This window comes from Balaenoptera ricei, chromosome 8 (genome assembly GCF_028023285.1).
Source record: "Balaenoptera ricei isolate mBalRic1 chromosome 8, mBalRic1.hap2, whole genome shotgun sequence".
NCBI lineage: Eukaryota > Metazoa > Chordata > Mammalia > Artiodactyla > Balaenopteridae > Balaenoptera > Balaenoptera ricei.
Window position 1 is genome coordinate 56,494,221 of NC_082646.1, and position 21,486 is coordinate 56,515,706.

Sequence of the window (21,486 nt, forward strand, 5' to 3'; positions counted from 1 at the left end):
TTCCCACTAGATAAATAAGAAAGAAGTACTGTCCCAATCATCGCACGACTGACCAACACGCATTATAAGTATTGTAAAGAAAAATCCACCGGAGTCTGAGAATGTATCCATCTTGTTAATCATTTTATTGTGTTATGTCCAGGTGGAAGTAATTCAAGCACATAATTCACAGACGCCATCTTGACAGCTCTTGCTGGAGGAAAGAATGGGGGCCCCGCAAAGTTTTATTACTACATGTTCCCGAAACATGTGGTTAGTGTGTTTGGCGAGTAGAGAGCCCAATATTGTGTCTGGCTGAATGAAACAGGCCCAGAGGAAGAGAAATGAAAGTGAAGCCACAGGTCTGGAAAAAAAATTTATAAGAACGAAGTTAGAAAATAAATTTTTAAAAAAGAAGAAATCAGCAAGGAAATAGACAGTCCAGACCCCACAGAAGGAGCCCAGCCTTAGAGTCTGAGGCTGGACACACCAGAGGACATGAAGTCAGCCACACGAGGCCCCTTGTCATTTGATACTTAGCGAGCGTTGAGTGAACAACCACTCTAGACAAGGCGGTGTGCCAGCCACTGGGGAGACACGGACACGGAAGGGGGTGGGAAATGGATCCTTTCCTCTCAAGGAGTTTGCTGCCTACTAGAGAAAAGGAGCCGTGCTCATAAATAACTAGACTGCAAGGTAGACAGCAGTAGGTGATAAGCGAAGTTTAGAAATAAATTGCTGTTTAGATTCAGATGAGAGACTGTGAGGTCTGTCTTGCTAAGAGGAATCTGGGGAGGCTTCATGAAAGAGGTGGTATTTAAATTGGGCCTTGAAGGTTAGGTAGGACTTGGACAAGGGGAAGGGGCTGAGGGGAAGGCTTTACAGGTGAAGTCATCAGCGTGGCCACAGTCAGGGAGGCTGAAAAGGGTGGGTGGGTTCAGGAGCGGGCGGGGAGCAATTTGGCAGCAACACAGAGAGGACATGAGGAGGATCCCTGTGGCAGAGAAGTTAGCTTGGAAAGGGAATTGGAGCATTCACCTCCTGGTTCCAAAATGTGGGCTTTCTCCCCTCCAGTGTTTCTTATAGTTCTTGAGATTATTTTATATTATGCATAGACAGACTCTACTTCAAAAATTGTGTTTTTATTTTAGTAAACTAGAAAAAATATAATTAGGTATATCAAACTATTATTTTGAATTTCTTTTTAAAATAAATTTGTTTAAGAAAATAAATGAGTCTAAAAATACTAAGTGACTAAGAGGACAGATGGTGTGTGGCTATGGCAACAACGTAAAGGCAGCACCCAAATAAGTGACGTCTGGAAGCGCTGCTCGGGGCTGGCGTCCTACGTTCAGATGCCTCAGGGACCCAGGCAGGTGGCAGCAGTGCGGGAAGCTGCAGGTTGGAACTGTGGACAACCACCGTATCTGGGCCTCTCCTAAATGAGAAGAGATTGCTGCCATGCTGGATCTTCCGATTTTTCAAGAAAAGCCACCATTCAGATTTTTCTATGAACTCTCCTTTTTGAAAAATTCTGGCAACTAATTCAAATTTTTTAAAGCACTTTGCAAACAAAAGTGTCCATAGGCCTCCGGTTTGTGATATCAACTCTAGATGCTAAGGAACAGCGGCCTTGTCGGTGGCCCAAAGAGACTCAATTTCAGGATGACAGCTCTGGCCTCCAGGTGCAGGACAGACTGACAGGGACGAGGCTAGAAGCAGAAGTCCGCTTGGAGGGCTGATGCAGTGGTTCAGGCCAGAGGTGATGCTGACCAGACATTGCCATTTTCCAAGCCAAGGCCAGGCCACCATGGGCCTTTTTGATCTGCAGGTGTCTAGGTCATCTTTACATCCTCCTTCTGTGCATTTTCAGACATGACATGAAAGGGCGGTTGAGGGGTTGGTTTTCTATGTGCTTTGTAAGCAGCATAAAGCTTGGTGACAAGCCTGGATAAAAGATTGGAGAATAATAAGCAGGTCCCCCCCACCCCCCACCTCCTCAGTACCTTTTTCTGTTCCTCCATTGTCTGTCATCACAGAATAATTCAACACAAAGTCATGCTCATTAGATGGAACTCTCTAGCCAGCAGCCAAGTTGAGCTTTAAAAAAACTGAAAAATAAACCAAAAAAACCACCAAATAAACCCAAAACTGATTTCTTAAATAATTTGTTCCAAAGACAGACTTGACGTGAAGTTGGCATAATATCAGCAGGTCACTTCGTGGGAGAAGCAAAGATGATTACCCTGGATCTGGCTCTCACCCGACCCCCATCTTGCCCAGGACTGCTTTGCATTTCAAAAAGCTGCCTATTCTTTAAGAGCTATTCAGACACTCCCTCCTGGAGGATCAAACCCTTCTCTTTGGACGTGGTCCATGAATTCTTTTGCATTCTTGCATAGTTTAGATCTTTCCGTCCCCTCTGGCTTGTTTTTATAAACCTGTGTGCAAAATCTCAAGCCTTTCTTCCAGACCAGTGGTTCTCAAGGTGGTACCCAGACCAAGGGCATGAACATCACCTGGGACCCAGACCTATTAAATCGGAAACTCTGGGGGGTAGGGCCCAGCAATCCATGTTTTAACAAGCCTCTCAAGGGACTGACACAGGATAAAGTTTGGAAAAACCTATGCTAGGGACAGGAGCAAGCAACATTTCCTGAGCACCTATCATGTACCAGGTGTGTGTTTATACACACACACACACACACACACACACACACACAGTGGCTTTATTTAATCTGTACAAGTGTGTAAGACAAACGATTTTTTCATTCCACAGATGAGTAAACTGAGACTCAGATAGTGACTTTCTCTAAGTCTCACCCTTAGAAGTAACAGGGTTGACATTTAGTCCCAGATCTGCCTGACTCCAAAGGCTCCTTTGGAGCCTTTCTGCTGCTCCTTGAGAACAAGGACCACACTTCGGGTCCTCCTGATGGCATCAGCACAGTGGAGCTAACAGAGACTTGTTTGAATGAATTATCAGTGAACAAATGGTGGAACAATATTATTGCCCAAGTATGATACAATGTGAGGGGCAAGAGCCACATTTTGATATTTGAATGCTGGCAGGTACGTTTTAAAACCAGAATTACAATGAACAAAACCAAATTAGGTACCATTTGGAATTTCCTGGCCCTGGCAGCATCCTTTGTGTCGTCCTCACTCCGTAACCGGAGGCAAAAGGAGTGGGATCGCCATGTTTTCTTATTGGATTGGCAGTTGTGGTGTAGTCGAGGAATCCCCCAGTTAGGTGGGAGGAGAAATATAGATTTTAATACTAGCCCTGTCACTTATTAGCTGCATGAACTTGAGCGAGTTCTCTGTGCCTTCGTGTTCCCATCTATAAAATGGGGAATAATAAAGAACACCTTCCCTTCCTGCATACAGAGCTATTGTAAGGATCAAATAAAACTGTATGCAACTGTATGCAGAAATGCTTTAAAAACATCATGTCCTGCACTTAACAGTTGTCATCAAAGCCTGATAACTATCAGCTAGAGCTGATAAGGTCCAAGGCGAATGGATGTGTCAGGGTACTTCCAGTTGCCAGAAGCAAAAACACACTCAGGCCACCTCAAGGAAAGGCAGGTGTTGTGGTGAAGTAGTTTCAAAAAGGTTCACAGGGCTTGGGACTAAAATACGTACTGAGGAGCCTCTGGGAGCCCAGTCTGCTCCCCAGTCCCCGTCATTCTCTTCTTCTCATGGGCGGTGTGACCTCATGCCTCTCTCTGAGCTCCCACTCCATTTACCTCTCCCAGCCAACAGGCCGGCTTCCTCTGCTCACTCAGGACTGCTTCCTCTGAACGTGGGCTCCTACCTGGCCAGAAGAACCTCCGCAGCCCCTCTCTTCCCATCATGTCTCTTGGCTTCCACCGGCTGTTGCATTCCCTGGGCACATTTGATTTCAAATACTAGAGTAGGACTCTGATTGGCCCAGAGCCTCTGTGCACCAGGCCACATCATAGAGCACTGGGCAGCCTATGAAATGACTCTCCTTGGGTCCCAGTCCAATCAGCTGTGGCCGGTCATCTGGTCTACCTGTGCCTACTGCTTAGGCAGGAGCTGCGGGCGGAGCATCGCTCCTCAGAAGGAGCTGTGGGTGAAGGATGGATAAATCTATAAAGGAAGGAAAAGTGTATCCAAGCATGAGAGCACGTACGTCTCCTTGGAAGGCCCTTGTGCTCTTGAACAGCATGGCACTGGGCAGTCTCATCACCACTTGCCGTGTGTCTCAGTGGCCTCCCTGGCATATGCTCACGGAGCATGGCCGCAGCCTACGCATGTGCAGAGTTCTCTGGGAAAGGCAGCAGAGCCAACTGTGGGGACTCCGGCATCTGTGAAAGCTGCTGCCAACAGCCCCGGGGAGAGAGGTAGGAGCTCTTAGCCAGAAGCAGCCAGTGAGGCACCTGCTCTGTATTCCCATCCCTGTGCCCTTGGCCTCAGTGACTCGCTGGAGGCCCCTCTCACACAATAGATTATAATGTGAGGCCAGTTATCTGAGGACGCAGAGAGAGGTTTAAAAAGTTGGAGTCTGCCCTTAAAGGAGCAAACTTCCTTTCTCTCCCTCAGGCCATAAACATCATGATGATTTATTTTCTCATCTTTTTCATGTTAGTGTAGTTTTCTAAGTAGTGACAATTGGATCTGATTCATTAGATCACAGGATCTTAGACCTGAAAGATCATCCAAGTCATCCACTGCACTGGGAAACTTCCTGAGCCAGAGGAGATGCTCAATAAATGTTTGCTGAATAAATTTAATGAATTTTGTAGATGAAAAGAAAGTTCCTGAGAGAAAAAGGGGACATGGCTAAGGTTGCCTCAGAAGGTAGTGGCAGGAGTAGGATGAGAACCCAAGTTTCTTATTCTTTTTTTATTACTGAAATGTAGTTGATTTACAGTGTTGTGTTAGTTTCAAGTGTACAGCAAAGTGATTCAGTTATACATATATATGTGTGTGTATATACATGTATATATATTCTTTTTCAGATTATTTTCCATTATAGGTTATTACAAGATATTGAATGTAGTTCTCTGTGCTATACAGTAGGTCCTTATTGTTTATCTATTTTATATATAGTAGTTTGTATCTGCTACTCTCAAACTCATAATTTATCCCTCCTCCCCCTTCCCCTTTGGTAACCAGTAATTTGTTTTCTATGTCTGTGAGTCTATTTCTTTTTTTAAAAATTTTTATTGGAGTATAGTTGATTTCCAGTGTTGTGTTAGTTTCTGCTGTACAGCAAAGTGAATCAGTTATACTTATACATATATCTACTCTTTTTTAGATTCTTTTCCCATATAGGTCATTACAGAGTATTGAGAAGAGTTCCCTGTCCTTATCACTTATTTATTTTATATATAGTAGTGTGTATATGTCAATCCCAATCTCCCAATTTATCCCTCCCCCCTTTCCCCCCTGGTAACCATAAGTTTGTTTTCTACATCTGTGACTCTATTTCTGTTTTGTAAATAAGTTCATTTGTACCAATTTTTTTAGATTCCACTTGTAAGCAATATCATATGGTATTATATTTGTCTTTCTCTGTCTGACTTACTTCACTCAGTATGACAATCTCTAGGTCCATCCATGTTGCTGCAAATGGCATTATTTCATTCTTTTTTATGGCTGAGTAATATTCCATTGTATATATGTACCACATCTTTATCCATTCCTCTGTCAATGGACATTTAGGTTGCTTCCATGTATGAGTCTATTTCTGTTTTGTAAGTAAAGAACCCAAGTTTCTTGATCCAATCCAGGCATGTTCCCTTACACCGTGACTCATAGCACTGTGAGATTTCAGATTTGGAAGATGCTATACTGTCTATCTTTAATCTCCCTGCAATATCCCAGTCATTAATTTGCCCTCTGCTGCAGTACATCAGTGACTGAAAATATATGACCTTATAGCTCACATAGCCTGTTCATTTGGCCATTCAACTAACAAACATTCATTTAAGACCTGCTTTGAGTCAAGGATGACGGTTTACTAGAGATTCAGAGATGAATAACACGTTTCCTGCCCTCATGAAGTTTACAATATTTAGGTAGATACATATACATCAACAGAAGATAACCCAACATAGTAAGTGGTATTCTTCTCTTACAAAATTCTTTCTTCTTTCAAACCAACTCCATTGCCCAAGGACTATAGTTCTTACTCATTGGACCTAAGTCAAGTTATTAGGGCCACAAAACAAAAGTCTAATCCTATTTCCCATAATAGCCCTTTAGTTATTTTTAAGCAGGGTTCATACTCCCTTAGTAAGCTAAATTCCCAATTCTCTCAAGAATTCTGTATTTGCAATGTGATTTCAAGTTCTCTTAACCATCCGGTTGCTCTTCGATGAACATGCTCCAGTTTATCTTACTGGGCTCTTAAATGTGCCTCCCAGATGTGAACAGCTGAGCTCCAAATACGGTCTGAGAGTGCAATGCAAAGTTGAACTTCCTATCACTCCCTGCATTCTTCTAGGCATTGCACATCTAAAAATATAGGACAAGGAAACAACAACTTTGTTGGCCACCAGCTGTTCTCTTGAGTCTGACTGTTGTGCCATGCCCATGACCCTGACCCCTTTCCTCCATTTCCCCCTTGCACTCCTGCTCAGCTTCTCAATACAACAAACATTACTGAGGACTTGCTTTGTGTGTCACACTCACCAGCCTCTTTGGAGAACCAGACATAATGCATGTTTTCAAGGAGCTCACAGTCTCATTGGTGAAATTTGGTTTGCCCCCAAAGAAACAATTAACAAAGAACCAAGACCGAATATAATCAAGGGAACGATCTTTTTCTTAGATCCCTCCTTGGAGCTGCTCTTAATGGTGGTTGGTAGACTTCTGGGTAGGACTGAAAAGAGATTTCCCAGTTCAAATGCCAGTGCAGAACTGGCTTCAAGCCCAGGCTGTCAGAGGCTTTGTCAGATTTTTGTCATTGCATTGACCTAGACTGTTGCAGACTGAAGGGCTTTGAATTCCATCATCTGCAAAGAAAGCTGGGGCACCTACAGATTGACGCCTCATAGGCCGCGGGACAGCTTTCCAGCACCTGCACCTGCCCAGTGCCAATCTGGCGTGCATGGGGGGAAAAGTTCGTTCAGATGTTGGCATGAGCTAGCCTGTGTTTGGGCTTCTGGGAGACAACAGGTTTAATTTGCTTTGACAGTGCTTTTTCCCAGGAGGAAAATTACCCAAATACCCTGCCTTCATCACATTCAGCACATTGCTTGTTTGCTTTCCTGTTTTTACTGTGGAGAGTTTCTGTGTGTTTCATGTGTGTATGTGTGTTTACCCCCAATAACCCATATTGCCTTGTTTGGATTCATTAGACCAAGTTAGTGTGTTGTTTTGGTTCACAAACGGAAAGCATGTGTGACCTTCCGTAAAACCCAAATACCAACTCTGCCAAGTCCTGGGCAAACCTCTTTACATGCACAGCGTAGCACTATTTGCCTTCAAAATAACCCTCTGAGGTGGGTGCTATTATTAACCCCATTTCACAGATGAAGAAACTGATGTTTAGAGACGCCTTGTCCATAGGGCTCATAGCTAGTATGGGACTGGATCCCATATTTTGGTCCAGGCCATATACCACAAACTTTGGCTTCAGATAGAACTTGTTTCACCAGCAGATTCACCCTTACAGCTGTGTGACCTTGAGAAAGTGACTTCAGCTCTCAGTCTCCATCTGAGACTGTGAAATGGTGGCAAAAGTACCTAATTCTCATAATTATAAGGAATACATTAGAATATATGATAGACCTTTCACAGTTCCATTTGAGGGAATGAAAGGGTCTCTGTTAGAGTAACTGTAGAATTAACACCCAGCTGTGCTGTCTAGTTTGTTTCCCTCTGTTCTTTTGGTTGTCAACAACAAACCCAGCCCCGGCTTCAGGATCAAAGGGGATGTAATAGATGTAACCTAGAGTATAAATTTCACCAGCTGTAGACAAGATGATGCATCCAATCATCCAATTGGCTGTTCTGGAGTCCATGTTCCTTCCTTCTTGCCTGAAGCATTAGCATCCATCCTCCTAAAGAGAAGCCAAAAGGAGGCATCAAAGAGTGCATCTCTCTTGGGCAATAGGTAGACCTTGGCTCTTTAAACAAGTGCCTCCAAAGAGTTGCCAACATCCACTTTTACAGCTTAAGGAGAGACAAGAGAAGCAGAGGAAGGAGCTGTAGGTAGCAAGCGCAGGCTTTTATTAGCTGGGACACATTACAGGCGAGCAGTACATGGAGGAGGTGCTGGGGGAGGTGGGGGGATAAGTGCTGGGTGAGGAGAAAAGAGAGACAGGGATGGCTAGGCTCTGACCTCACTCACAACTGGTTCCTTGTGTCTTTGGTGCTGGAATTCAACCTCAGGCTCAATCACTGCAAAGGTTTGCCTGCTCAGAGCAGGGCATGAAGCAGGTGTGTCCACACCACAGTGAGCTAATAAAGGAGAAAAGCCTCCTCTCCGCTTCTCGTATAACTGCCCCTGTGAAACTGGAGTCCAGTAGGCAATTACACTGCCCAGTAGTCCTCCTCCAGGCAGGATTTCCCTCTGTGGTCTCTCCTTGTTTCCTGCAAAAATGAGGCTCTGGGATTTCAAATAAGAAAAGCAGAAGGTGGCAAATGAAGGCAGGCTTTCCCAGGCATCAGCCCTAGACTCAGGAGGACATACTTACCAACTGTGATCATTTTTCACCTTGACATGGCGATGCTAATGATTTGTCTCTGGAAAAGCGTGGTGAGCAGACAAAATGAGGCACTGCTGTGGTTTCACCAAAGGCCTCTATAGTTTCCCGTCTCCCATGTTTTCTCCAGGAAGGAGCATTGTTGTCTTTTCTTCCTTCTGCAGATGCCACTTTGTATTTCGAGCAATATTTTGGTCAACATCCAGAGAACACGCCCACTCAGAACACATGTCCAGAGAATGAGCTCAGGAAACATTTAAATTCTGCATTCCAATATTGACGGAAGGAAAAACAATTTCCTGAAAATCAAATTTCCTAGCAGAACACACTGTTGTGATAGAAGAGCAAAAGCTGCGGGGAAAGGCCCTTGTTTTCTACCATACCATACATCCAATTATGAAAATCAGTTATTTACAGGCAGCTGAATTTTTCATTGAGATCTGAGCAGATCTAAGGTACACCTTGTACTACATGAAGGCAGCTGCAGTGTGAACATGAGCAAAGCAGGAAGGAACTATAGGGGGAAGAAACTCACCAGACACTAATTGAAAACATAACATGTCTATGCAATAAAGTTCACACTTCTCCCAAGCTAGTGAGTGTCACTTCTGCACTAGCATTTAGCATAGAGATATCTGGTCAATGGAGACTCATTATTTGTAGGATTCCAAGTGGACCCCAAGTAGTTGAAATCCTTCCAAGTGGAAGAAAAACTATATACAAAAACATTTCATCAAAAAGAAATATTCTCCAAATGTCTCTACTTCCATGTTGCTGTCATAAAATTATTCCATATCTCCTAAAACTTCTGCCTTCTGACACCAACAGCCTGGGGCAAGTTTTGTAGCAAACAGGCTTCTATTCTGTCAGATTCAGCAACCAACATGATACTCAGTCACAGAAAATATACTTGCCTTACTTTTTCACTAGGAAGACTTTTTGAATTAACAGGTTTGTGTCTTACAGACTTCATAAATCAAAATCTAGAAAGTGTGTGACACTTATCTGCAACTGATCCTATTAAAAACACAGCTGGAAATTATGGTACTTGTATGAGGAGACATATTTTATACCACTGGGTTTGAGAAGGCCTAGACCATAGAATTTTAGATCTGGGAGGGATCTCTGAGAACATCCAGCCAAGTTCTTTCAGGGACAGCAGCAAATGTTTACTGAGACCCTTCTTTGGATACCAGGGCAAATGTGTAAGTGAATATACTCAGTTTCTGTCCTCAAGGATGTCCTGTCCTCACAGTCAACAGTGTTGCCTATCTGGTGCTTTAATAGGGGTGACGGAAAAAGTCCCAGGAGTATCTTAGCCTGTTTAAGAAATGAGGAAGTCTTGTCAGAGGAGGTGACATGTGAGCTGGATTTGAAAGAAGGAGTAGGAGTCGCCTAGCAGGGGAGGATGAGAGGAGCCAAGTGCAAGGATGAGGAAACAGGTGCAGGAAGATCAAGTGCTGTGGCCAAGGTCCCAGAGCCCTTCAGTAGCAGAACAAGAGCTGGAAGCAGGCCTTCTGCCTCTCTGTCCTGTACTCCTTCTGCAAGACTGCAGGTAGAACCCACCCTCCATTTGTACCATTAGCCAGTAGCCTTAAACTTTACTCAAAATTCTTATTTTTAAAAGAATATTCAAAAGGAAACGTCCTAAGTTATTCTCTATAAAAACAGTGTTTCGGAAGCCACTCCTAACATAGAGGCTTTAGGGACTTAAAGGCATATGGATTCTTCCAGGCAAAGCCAATGGAGAGCAGAGATGCTCAGGGCCCTGGCTCGTGAGCCCCGCTCTGCCGGGTCCCAGACAGCTTCAGATTCCCTGAAATGAGAACACAGGCTAGGCTAGGCCCTCTTGTTCTTAGCTCTGTGTTAGTGTCGTATGCTGCTCAGGTTAGCAGAGGTACAGCGAGCGAGGGGAATTTTCCACCCGCTCACAAAAGGAAGCATACATTTGAGCCCTTTTCCCAAATGTTTTCAGTCTTTTCCAAGTGGATAACAGCAGACAACTGGGAAAAGACCTTTTTGGGAAATGCACCATGCTGTGAGCACGTGAAAATCCCCCCACCTTTTCCCCCATCTATCCATATTCAAGCCCTTCTTCAAGCTCACCTCCTCCAAGAAGCCTTCCCTCTGCTAGTTTTACCCCGTATCAGCTGCCACTGCATTGCCCCTAAGTGATTTCCTGGATTTAAGGCTTGATGCCCTGTCAGGACACCTTTTCTGCAAGATGCTCATAGAATTTTAGAACAGGAAGCAGTCCTGGGGATCATCTCTGCTATCACCTTCATGTCACGTACAAGGAAGGTGAGACCCAGAGAGGGGAAGGAAGTTGCTTTAGGTCACCCAGCATGATTCTAGAAGAATGGGCCCCAGAACCAGGTCTGCTTACCTCTAGGCAGAGCTTCCACGCCCCGTGCTGCTGCCTGGGTGACAGCTGTTATCCCAGTCTCCCAGTTAAGCCACAACTTTCCTGTAGGTAAGACTCATGTCTCGTATGGTGACATCTCATTGAACAGAGGTCTTAGTCTTGGCTTCATGACTTACACTTGGGAGCTAAGACAACAGGTTGAATCTTTGGCTCTGCCCCACCGCACTAACCTTTTCTCTGCTTTAACTTGACTCTGCTGACTCTCTCAGAGACCTTGGGTGAGTCACTGCCCTCCCTATGGGTCTCAGTTTCCTTCTCTATTAAATGAGATTATTAGACTAGGTGGTCTCTTCAATCCCTTCAAGCTCTGAAAGTCTTAGAATTCACTACCTTCCAACTGGTCCTTTGCTGTCTTCAGGACTGGCCTCACTGGCCCACACATCTGCCTTGTTCATCCCTGGCTTCTGCTGAGGAGTAAGTTCCTTTAAGGCCCAGATAGCATAGCATCATTGAAGAAGACCAAGGTTGGAGTTCAAAGTCCTGGGTTCAAATGTAGCATCCATGACTTAGTATCCCCAAGGCCTTCAGCAAGTCACTTCATCTCTCTATCAGCCTCCTCATTTTGTCGTTTCTTTGTTGTTTGTAAAATAGGAATATTGAAACATGCTTGAAGATTTCGTGACAGTGAACTGAAATAACCTTTGTGGAAATACATGGCACAAAGAAGGCATTCAGGATGTAGTGGCTTCTTCCTTTATTCCATGTCCGGCATTTATTGAGAAACGAGCTATTCCAAATAAAGACTTCCTAGATAACAGGTTTACTAACTGGAGCTACAAAACATTGATTAATTTTTTACTAAAATCTTTCTGAAATGAATCCTATATTTCCTTGGCATGTCACACAGACGATACTGAATGTACAGTATTAGGAAGAATTAGAGAAAGTAGCATCCCTGCAGAAGGTGGGCACTGATTGCCAATGCTGGCGATGCGGGTAGGGCAAAGGGAATGTGGAGGAAAACTCTGACGCGTTTTGAAAGAGCTTGGATTTTTTCATTTCGGCAAATGGGGGGCCATTGAAGGGTTTTAAGTAGGAGAATGACAGGATCAGATTTTTCAGAGAGATGGCTCAGGCTGCTGGGTGGTGAATGAATCAGGGGGAGAGGGGGAGAGGACTCTGAGAGGCCGGCCATGAGGCCGTTGTGTGAGCCCCGGTGAGAGATGCTGGGGCCTGGACTGATAGATGGAGAATCAGAAGTGGGAAGAGACAGATTTGCAAATCCCCAGTAGCTTTATGAAAAAATTAATTCATGGATCATCAGCCCATTATGAGAAAAATGTAAAACATAGAAGAGTGTCAAGAAGACCACAAGAATCACCCCATAACCCAGTCTCCAAAGATAAACCACTAATGGGTTAAACTATTTTCTCCCAATGTGTGTAGCCAAAAAATTTCTACTGCGTTTGTAGATGCAAACTTGATTTATAAAAAATTGGTTTAGGCACACATTTTCCCAAACACGTCTCTTAACGTCAGTTGAGATGTACCTCAGTAAGAGTAAATATATCATTTTTAACTTTATTGATTCCTTTCACTGACTGGGCCAGAAGCGCTCAAATGTGTGGGTCCTAGTTAACCTGAGGCTGGATTCCCAGGCCCTCTGTTTGGGTAAAGAAGCTTCCGTTTGCAACTCTGTTTCTCTTTTCTCCCACAGAATCTGTGGATAACTGCCCCAGCAACTGCTATGGCAATGGCGACTGCATCTCTGGGACCTGCCATTGCTTTCTGGGCTTCCTGGGCCCTGACTGCGGTCGAGGTGAGAACCCCGCTTGTGGGCTTACAAGGTCCACCCTGCGGCCCCGTGGGCAGTTCAGGTCCCACTTCTCCGAGCAAGCGCAGAAATCCAGGCCAGCTCCTGCCTCCTGTGAGAAGGGCTCCCAAGAGCCAGTCCTCTGCAGCCCTGAGAGGGAGGTCCGCAGGCAGAGCCCTGGCTGACCCCGCCGTGTTATCCATGGGTGCATGACTGGGGAGGTCAGGAAGGAAGGGCAGCCACGGGGAACCCCGTGTCCATTGTGGGAGCAGGAGGAGTGGCCATGGGGGTTCTTTTAAAAAGTAGATTTCCCCTTGGGGGACTGATCTGCCTTTGCCAAGCAGCTTTGACGTTTGTCTTCAGCGAGTGTGGTTCGTCTCTGACCTCGTGGAAGGGCCTGAGTTGCTGCTCCAGTTGGTACCGTGCAGGCAGAGTCTTGGCTGAGGCCACCAAGGGGAGGGACTGGGAGGGGAGGCTGCTCTTCTCCACGCAGGACACTCATGTTGCCTCCTGTTCGGGCATGTGCGATGCTAACGATAACCACTACAGGGAGAGTTTAAAGGCTGCCCGTGATCTGCCTGTGCATTTGGCCTTCATTTCTGTCCTGGAAGAATTAACAAGGAAAATGCCAAAGCAGATCTGTACTCCCGAGAATTGGGCACTCCTCTTGGGGAAACTAAAATGGCCCTTTCCTTTGGTTCCTCCACCTCTTCCCTCATCCAACAGGCATTTGCTTAGTGCGCTTTAGGGCTTGGTCCTGTGCTGGACACTGAGGTTACAACACTGAGCAAGACCCAAGCCCAGGACCTCTCAGTCTGGGAGACAGACAGGGAAATAGACGATGACAAAGCAGTCAGTGATAAGTGAAGCACACCTAGAGCAAGGTTAGATGCGGGGAACATCTATCAGCATGAAAGGGTCTTTGCTTGGATGGAATGAGGACCAGTAAAGGCTCCCCAGATGAGGTGACACTGGAACTAAGACGAGATACTTGAATCGTTCATTGGTGGAAGGCAGAGATGGTTTTCCAGGCCGAGGAAACAGCGCCCTCCAAATACCATGCCGTGGTGCTGCTATGGGGATTCTGCTTATTCTTCCTAACGTGAAATAGACTCGGTGTGAGACAGCAGAGCCAGCAGCCTTGAGGAAGCACAGTGATTACCTGCTGAGTGTTTTAAAAAGGAAAAAAGCCAGGTGGGAGCAGGGGGAAGGTGGTGCAGAGAGAAGAGTCATGCCTTCTAACAAGAATTAGTGTCTCATCCCATATGCACTTCAAGTTAAGAGTCATGTATAAAGCAGCCTTACTGTATCTCAGTAAGGCTGGTAGGTACTTACAGCACAGTGCAATACAATTTATTTTTATATAGTGTCCTTCGTACAGATGATCACGAAACCCTTTACGCTAAGTGGCAAAATGGAAAGATAATACTTTAAAGAGCCAAGTTGGGCTCAGCTATTCTCTTATGGGGGCAGCGGCGTGTGGGGCTTGAGTGGAGACCTGAAAGGCAAGGAAAGCTGAGATTGGCTGGGTTAAAGACGATAGTAAGTGGTCCCGCACGTGAGGAATGGGGAAGCAAAATGCAGTGCTGCTAGGAGGAGAGTGCTGGAGGAGGGATGCGGGGAGGGCAGGAGGCCCAGCTGTCTTTTCCAGTGAGCCCAAGGACCAGCTTGAAGCCTCCTATCTAAGGATGCTGGTGACCACCGTGCAGCGCCAGTAATATGAGGGGGACGGGGGGAAAGCAGCGTTCCGTGGGCACCAACTGCGCCAGGCCCTGCACTGTACACCTTCACCCACAATTCCTGATGTGTTTTAACTGGAATGAAATAAAACGAGAGAAACAAACAGATGGACACACATGGGAATTTGTGGCAAAGCAGCTGAAGCCCAGGAGAGAAAGGGACCGAGGCCAGATGGGGTACGTGGGGCGTGGTCTCATGCCAGGCTTCCCGCGCTGTCTCTGCAGCCTCCTGCCCCGTGCTCTGCAGTGGGAACGGCCAGTACATGAAGGGCAGGTGCCTGTGCCACAGCGGCTGGAAGGGCGCCGAGTGCGACGTGCCCACCAACCAGTGCATCGACGTGGCCTGCAGTAACCACGGCACCTGCATCATGGGCACCTGCATCTGCAACCCCGGCTACAAGGGCGAGAACTGCGAGGAAGGTAAGACCTGAGGGCAAGCAGCTCGGCACCTCGCTGTGAGACAGAGGCCAGCGGGCAGGGCCACGAGGGCATCCAGGGAGCAGAGGGAGCTTCCTGAGCGGCCCTGTGACCCCCACCCCCAAGCCAGGACGCCCTCGGCAACAGTCACTAACCTAAAGCGAGAAGACAGACGAATTAGGGTCCTGCTCAGCGAGGGGAAGAGACGCGTGTGTATTGAGCACTTACTGTATGCAAGCCTCTGTGCTAAAAGCCTGGTGTCATTTAGCTTCAAACCCCAGCAGGGAAGGGTAATCATCTCCATTTTATAGTTGAGGAAACTGAGACTCGGGGAGTCAAATGACTTGCCCAAGGTCCCATGGCTGGTAGATGGCAGAGCCAGGTTTGAGCCCAGGCTTTCTGGCTCCGTAGCCTGAGTTTTTTCTCCTCCCCTTTAAGTTCCTCTGCTCTCCATTTCTGAAGTGTGAGTCAGTTGTAGACCTCCATACACTGCCTTCCACAGTCTCACTCCTGTGTTTGTGTGTGTGTGTGTGTGTTCATGTTTGTGGCTCTTAGGTGCTCATAAAGGTGTCTCCCTCCTTCATAAAGTAAACATATGCCTGTGCAGATCGAGGCTAGGAAGTGAACTGCTGACTTAAGGGTGACATCAGTTCTTCCCGAGAAAACCTAACCAGGTGAGATAAGTAAATACTTCTATCTCACAGACAAAGAACCTGAGGCCCAGGGAAGGGCAGTGACACGCCCGTAGTTATAGCGCTTACTGATGGCAGGGCTGGAATTCAATCCAGGTCTTCTCACCTCAGACATGGTACTCTTTCCTCCTGACCACATGGGATTTCCCGATGAAAGGAGGGGTCTTCTCATAAGCAATAGAGAGTAGCCATCGGGAGTGCACACTCTGGAATCAGATGTAGGTTGGAGTCCTCGTTCTGCCACTCACTAGCCTCAGTTCCCTCATCTGTAAAATGGGAATTCCTTCCTCAGAGGGTCGTTGTGAGGACTAGATTAAATGACTCATGTGAAGCGCATAGCTCAGTGTCTGACACATAGGAAATGCTCCAAAAATGTTAGCTCTTATATCATTAGCATTATTGTGGGGACTATTGAAGCACATTTCTTGTTTCAGCCCCCACTCACTGTATCCAAGGTCTTTTGAAATGGATGGACTTGGAAACTGATGGACGATGTTAGTAGTCGTTACCTCCCACTGTCTACCGTCTAGGGCCCTGGCACCTTCTCCAGCGGGTGGAAGAGGCTCCAAGGAGAGCTAGTCTTCTAAGCCACTGGGGATTTAATGAGTATCCCCTCCTCAAGGCATCATTTCCCCTAAAAAATGAGAGAGTATAATGGGCCCATTTTAAAAGAGTGGGGAATAGGAAGGGATTAGTGTCTGGAAAGCATCCATCACCTCTCAGAGACAGGCTGTCTCTAAACCCCGAGAGTGGCTGGAGGTCCTGATTCAGACCCATTAACTTTGATGCGGATTACTTCGGGCTGTCTGAGCTCAACGAGGAGCCCGGCCCCTGAACAAAGGAACTTGGCTTTCTCATCCTGACAATGGTGACCTTCCTCTGCTTTCCCTTTTCATTTAGTCACTTGAGGTGAAGACCCTCTGAAGGAAAGAGAAACAAAGAGGAGATTCCTCCTGAAACAGTGGGGCTGTCCCACTCCCCAGCCCCACCATGGCGTGTGGGCCAAGGAGGAGAAGTTGTCCTTCTCCTGATCAGCCGGTGCCCCAGAGTGCAAGGTCATTTACAGAGAGAGAGAGAGAGAAGCTGTTTAGCAATTTTATCTACATTATTATTTGAAAAGAAATGTTTTCACTCCTGCTTTCTTTCCCGAGAAGGGCCATCTGGTACTGATTCCTCTCATTATTTCTGTTTCTCTGGTGAAGCATCCTTGCACAATCCTTGTGTTTATAGTGGGGTTTTCTTGGGCCTTCATCCTCTCCCCTCTCCTCCCTTCCATTCCCTCTCAGTTCTGTTCTAACAGGTTTCACTGCGTTTATAAGACACCAGCTAACAAGCTTACTTTTTTCTCTCTCTCCCTCCTCCTCCTTCTGAAGTTTATTGCCCCCTGTTTTTTAAAGCCTGAACCGGGCCACCGGCAGGACGCTTAGAGGCAGCTGAGGGAGGGGCAGAGGGGCCCACCTAAGCCTTTTGCAGTGAAAAGTGAGCTGCTGTGTTGTGGGTCCTGAAGCGCGTCCGATAGCTTGTGTGGTCACTGAAGCGTGGAACACTTGGGGAAAAGAGATGTGTTTGCAGCCTGGCCACGCAGGCCCCATCATTTCATTAATGGGCCAAGCGTCTGCCAGAAATGTTGGCTTGAACGGCAAGGTCTGCACAGGAAAAAAAAAAAAAAAATGTAACTGCTTGGCACCTCTTCTAAGAAGAAACTAAGTTCGACTGTCTTCTACCCAAAGTTGAGCCCACCTCCCTGCCAGCTTCCCCTGTATTCCTTCAGCTCCCCGACCCCAGGCCCGCCGATCTTCCCACGTTATACACAGCTCCCTGCAAAATAAATATTGTTAGGGAAACTAACCCAGTGTGAGGGAAAGAGACCATTTTAATCTCACCCTAGGGTTCCAGTCTCCCCAGAGGCCTCAGAAGGGGAAGGCAGGTGCACAGTCTGTGTGGGACCTCTTGGGCAGAGGGTCACTGTGGCATAGATAATGGCCCTAGGTTTGGGATCAGCCAGGACAGCATTCTGGCTGGAATCTCAGTCAGTTCAGCCAAGGTTTGCTAGACCGCCCCAAGGTGCAGTCCTCTTTAAAACTCCCTTTGCACTCCACACTTGCTTTGTCAAGTTGACCTTCCGAAGTGATGGTTAATTGCTGATGAATTACCTGGAGGTAGCCTCTCATCACTTCTTTCTGCTCTTTCTTCCCTGCCTGGACCAGCTTCTGAGCGCATCGGATTCACTTTGCTGGTTCCTGGGTCCCTATCAGACTTACTGTGTCTGAGGAACAAGACTGTGATGCCGCGGGCCTCTTGCTAAACTTGCCACCCTCCAGCCTGCTCCGCTAACAGTGCAGATTTATAGATTCAACCTCGAGGGCGGCTCAGAGACAGCTTCCACCCCAAGCTGGGGTCCAGGCACTCACTGAACGGGAAATACCTTTATAGGCCTCGGGATAGGAACTGCTGAGTCGTTTCCTGTCAAATTGGAAAACTCTCTGGATCTAGGGAATTATCATAGTAGGCTAATGGGCCAGAATAATCCTTCTGAGGTTCTGAGATCTGAGGCAGGTCATGAAAATTTATCACTATTATTATTTTTATCATGTTTAATTACCAGGAACTCCAACAGGTCATGTTTAAACCATTATTATTAAGTGGTGTCCAGAGACTGCAAGAAAAGAGATTCTTTGCCTTCATTTGGCTTTCTTAATTTTCCACTTTGCCCTGTTTCTTTCGTTGTGCTGTTTTCTTTTGATTTCTGTTTTTAACCATTCTATGTGCTATGTCTGTATACATGTGCTCATGTATTTTGGAACCAGTAAGGTTGTAGAAGAAATAGCAAGGGATCTATACCAGAGAAGAGTGATTCAAATTTAAAGTCCTCCACTTAAACCACTGTGTGATCTTGGGCAAGTTATTTAACCTCTGTGCTTCAGTTTCCTCATCTGTAAAATGAGGATCGTAATGGTATCTACCTCAAGGGGTTGTTGTTAGGGTTAAATGAGATAATGCATACAAAAGGTTCAATAGCAAGATATGGCATAGAAGAGGAACTAAATTAACACTAATATTGTTACTGTTGTTTTTGTTATTATGTTTTTATCAAATGGTTGCTTCTGACCTTTGATCTTCCTATTTATCATTGAAGTAATTACGTTGAACTCCTTTAAAAACCCAGATAGTGAAAGAGCTTTCTTAATGAGGTGACCCTCAAAATGAACAGCCTGTTCCCAGAATGATGCTCTTTGTAAAGTCTCTGCCCATTTGTGTCTGTGATTCTAATATACCCAGGCCGAGTTCCCCACTCTTTTGTGCAAAAGTCAAATATACTGGGTTATAAAATTTAATTGATAAATAAAGTAAAAGCACGTCTGAATTATAAATGAGCTCTGACCACAGTCTGCCCAAGTCATGCTACTGAATGTCCTGATAAAATGGACAGATAACTTCTTTGCAACAATTTACAGTTTATACTGTCCTTTCAAATCGTCAGTGTCGTTTGGTCCTCATAGCCACCTGAGAGGTAGGTAATTTGACCAGACCTGCTTTATAGATGGAAGCTCAGAGCAGGTACGTGACTTGACCATGGTCATGGAACCATTACAGCTTGTCCTGTGACCCTTGAACTTAGGACCTCAGAGAGTCAAATGCTAAATTCTTTCCTCAGCAGCATACGGCTTCCTCCTGAGCCCCTACAAGGAGGAACCTGACTACATTCATAGCAGCTCCATCAACACTTTTAACAACAGCTGCATGTTGGGCCCCATCAGGACTCCACTCTCCCCTTCCACTGGCAAGACGGATAGAATCCCCTCCCTCCCTACAATGATCTAGCAACTCTTTGGTTGAGTAGAGAACATGGACAAGCCCTTTGCTGGTTCTATCTCCTCTCTGCTGCCTTTCGCACTTTCTGCATGCACTGGAGCCACATGCTAAGTTAGCCCTCAATGCCCTTCTTCTTCTTTTTTCTGTGAAGTGCTTTGCGGAAGATTAGAGGTCTCTGTTAACTTTGTGTAACCCCGTAACTAAAGCTTTGACTTAGGAAAATCAGCCCCAGGAACAGGAATATCACTGGATTCAGAATCAGAGAGACCTGTCTTCAGAGTCCTCTCTGGCAGGGTTTAGCTCTAGGATCCCATATAAATTATTTACCTCTCTGAGCCTCAATTTTCTCCTCTGTACCTCATCGGGTTATTGAGAAAACAATCTGGTGAAGTATATAAGATACTTCCTACTGTGTAAGCAGAGAGCAGGTAACCCACAATATTATTCTCCTCCCTCTTTCTGGGAGGTCTCTTGAGACCACCTTGACCTTGGGCCCTAAGAGCCCTGCTTGGGGGTTTGCTTGGCTGTGAGCTACAGCTTTGTAGTTCACCCCCCACTTGAGGAGAAGCTGAACACAGCCATCATATATAATTTTGAATAGTCATTGAAATGTTTGCCTGGAAACATTTCCAGACAAATGTGTGTCTGGAAAATGAGGTGTGAAAGTTTGTATCATTCTCCAGAGTTTTGGGAAGATGGTAAAATCTAAGGGAATTTAAATGCAAAATAAATTCTCATTTAAATTAAGGAATCTCTTTATTTTAATCCCACATTCGCGGAAATAAAACTGCATTTATGAAGTGGTAAATACTAATAGTTTGTTCTCCAGTGATGTTTCGAGCGCCTCCCATGTGCTAGGGGGTTGGAGATACAGACAGGAACAAAATAGTCTTGTCCTCCATTGTTGCAGTTGTTACAGACATCTAGGATAGGCACTGGCTGCTCTATACATATGTCTTACTATGTGCACCCCTCAAGTCAAGAGGTACAAATATGTATGCACGTTTTACAGGTGAGGGAGCTGAGACTTGAGAGGTTAAACAGTCAACCACCGGGTAGGGTCGGGAACCCAGGTCTACCGTTGCTAGAGTTATTCTCTTCACCTTACCAAGTGACCTCTCCACGGAAATCTGGATGGGTCCTTCTCGCTGAGCATGTGAAGCTCCTCCACTACAAAGTATAGCAGTTTGCTTAAAGAAGCCTCACCCTTGCTGGTCCGATACTTACCTCTGTTATCTCTCCTCCGTGTTGCAGTGGACTGCATGGACCCCACGTGTTCAGGCCGGGGGGTCTGCGTGAGAGGCGAGTGCCACTGCTCTGTGGGCTGGGGAGGCACCAACTGTGAGACGCCCAGGGCCACATGCTTGGACCAGTGTTCGGGCCACGGAACCTTCCTCCCAGACACCGGGCTTTGCACCTGTGACCCAAACTGGACTGGACACGACTGTTCTGTCGGTAAATGTGGGGAGAATAAGGGCACAGCTTAGATGGAGGGAGGAGGTTTCCACTGTGACGTGTACACCGTTCAGTCCTGTTCAGGGCCCTGACCCTGACCTTGGTCATGTAGCAGGGGGTTACCCATGTCTCTGAATGCTTTTCTTTTTTTTTTTATTTTTTTAATTCAAACAGAAAGTCACAAAAATTATAATCATCCTCATCAGTTCACTCAGTCCCATGTAATTAATTTTTTTTTTCATCTTGATCTTTTGTTAGCACTTTGATGAATTCATCAGTTTTCCATTAGAGTTCTGAAAATGCTTATTCATTCAGTTCAGTAGTATAGTCAGTTACCAGAAACCTGTACTTGTCAGAGTCTTTTGCATGAATTCCTTGAAGATGAAACCCTTTTATAGGAACATTTTTGCAAAAGCATCAGAGTACACCCAGAACTGTCTGTAAATGACAAAAGACTTAAAATTGACCACGGTTAAAGATTTGATGAAAGTTCATAATAATGCAATTGACACGGAAATTTAGTTAT

General features: G+C 45.8%; 1 protein-coding gene across 4 annotated transcripts in view; it reads left to right on the forward strand.

Moving 5' to 3' along the window:
* The window catches only part of TENM4 (teneurin transmembrane protein 4), a 744,874-nt gene that overhangs the window by 578,819 nt on the left and 144,569 nt on the right, over positions 1 to 21,486 (forward strand). For all 4 annotated transcript variants that reach the window (XM_059930706.1, XM_059930709.1, XM_059930707.1 and 1 more), the window contains 3 exons: positions 12,749 to 12,850; positions 14,809 to 15,003; positions 20,760 to 20,960. In XM_059930706.1, coding sequence (XP_059786689.1) covers positions 12,749 to 12,850; positions 14,809 to 15,003; positions 20,760 to 20,960 — 498 coding nt within the window. The remainder of the gene's footprint in view (positions 1 to 12,748; positions 12,851 to 14,808; positions 15,004 to 20,759; positions 20,961 to 21,486) is intronic.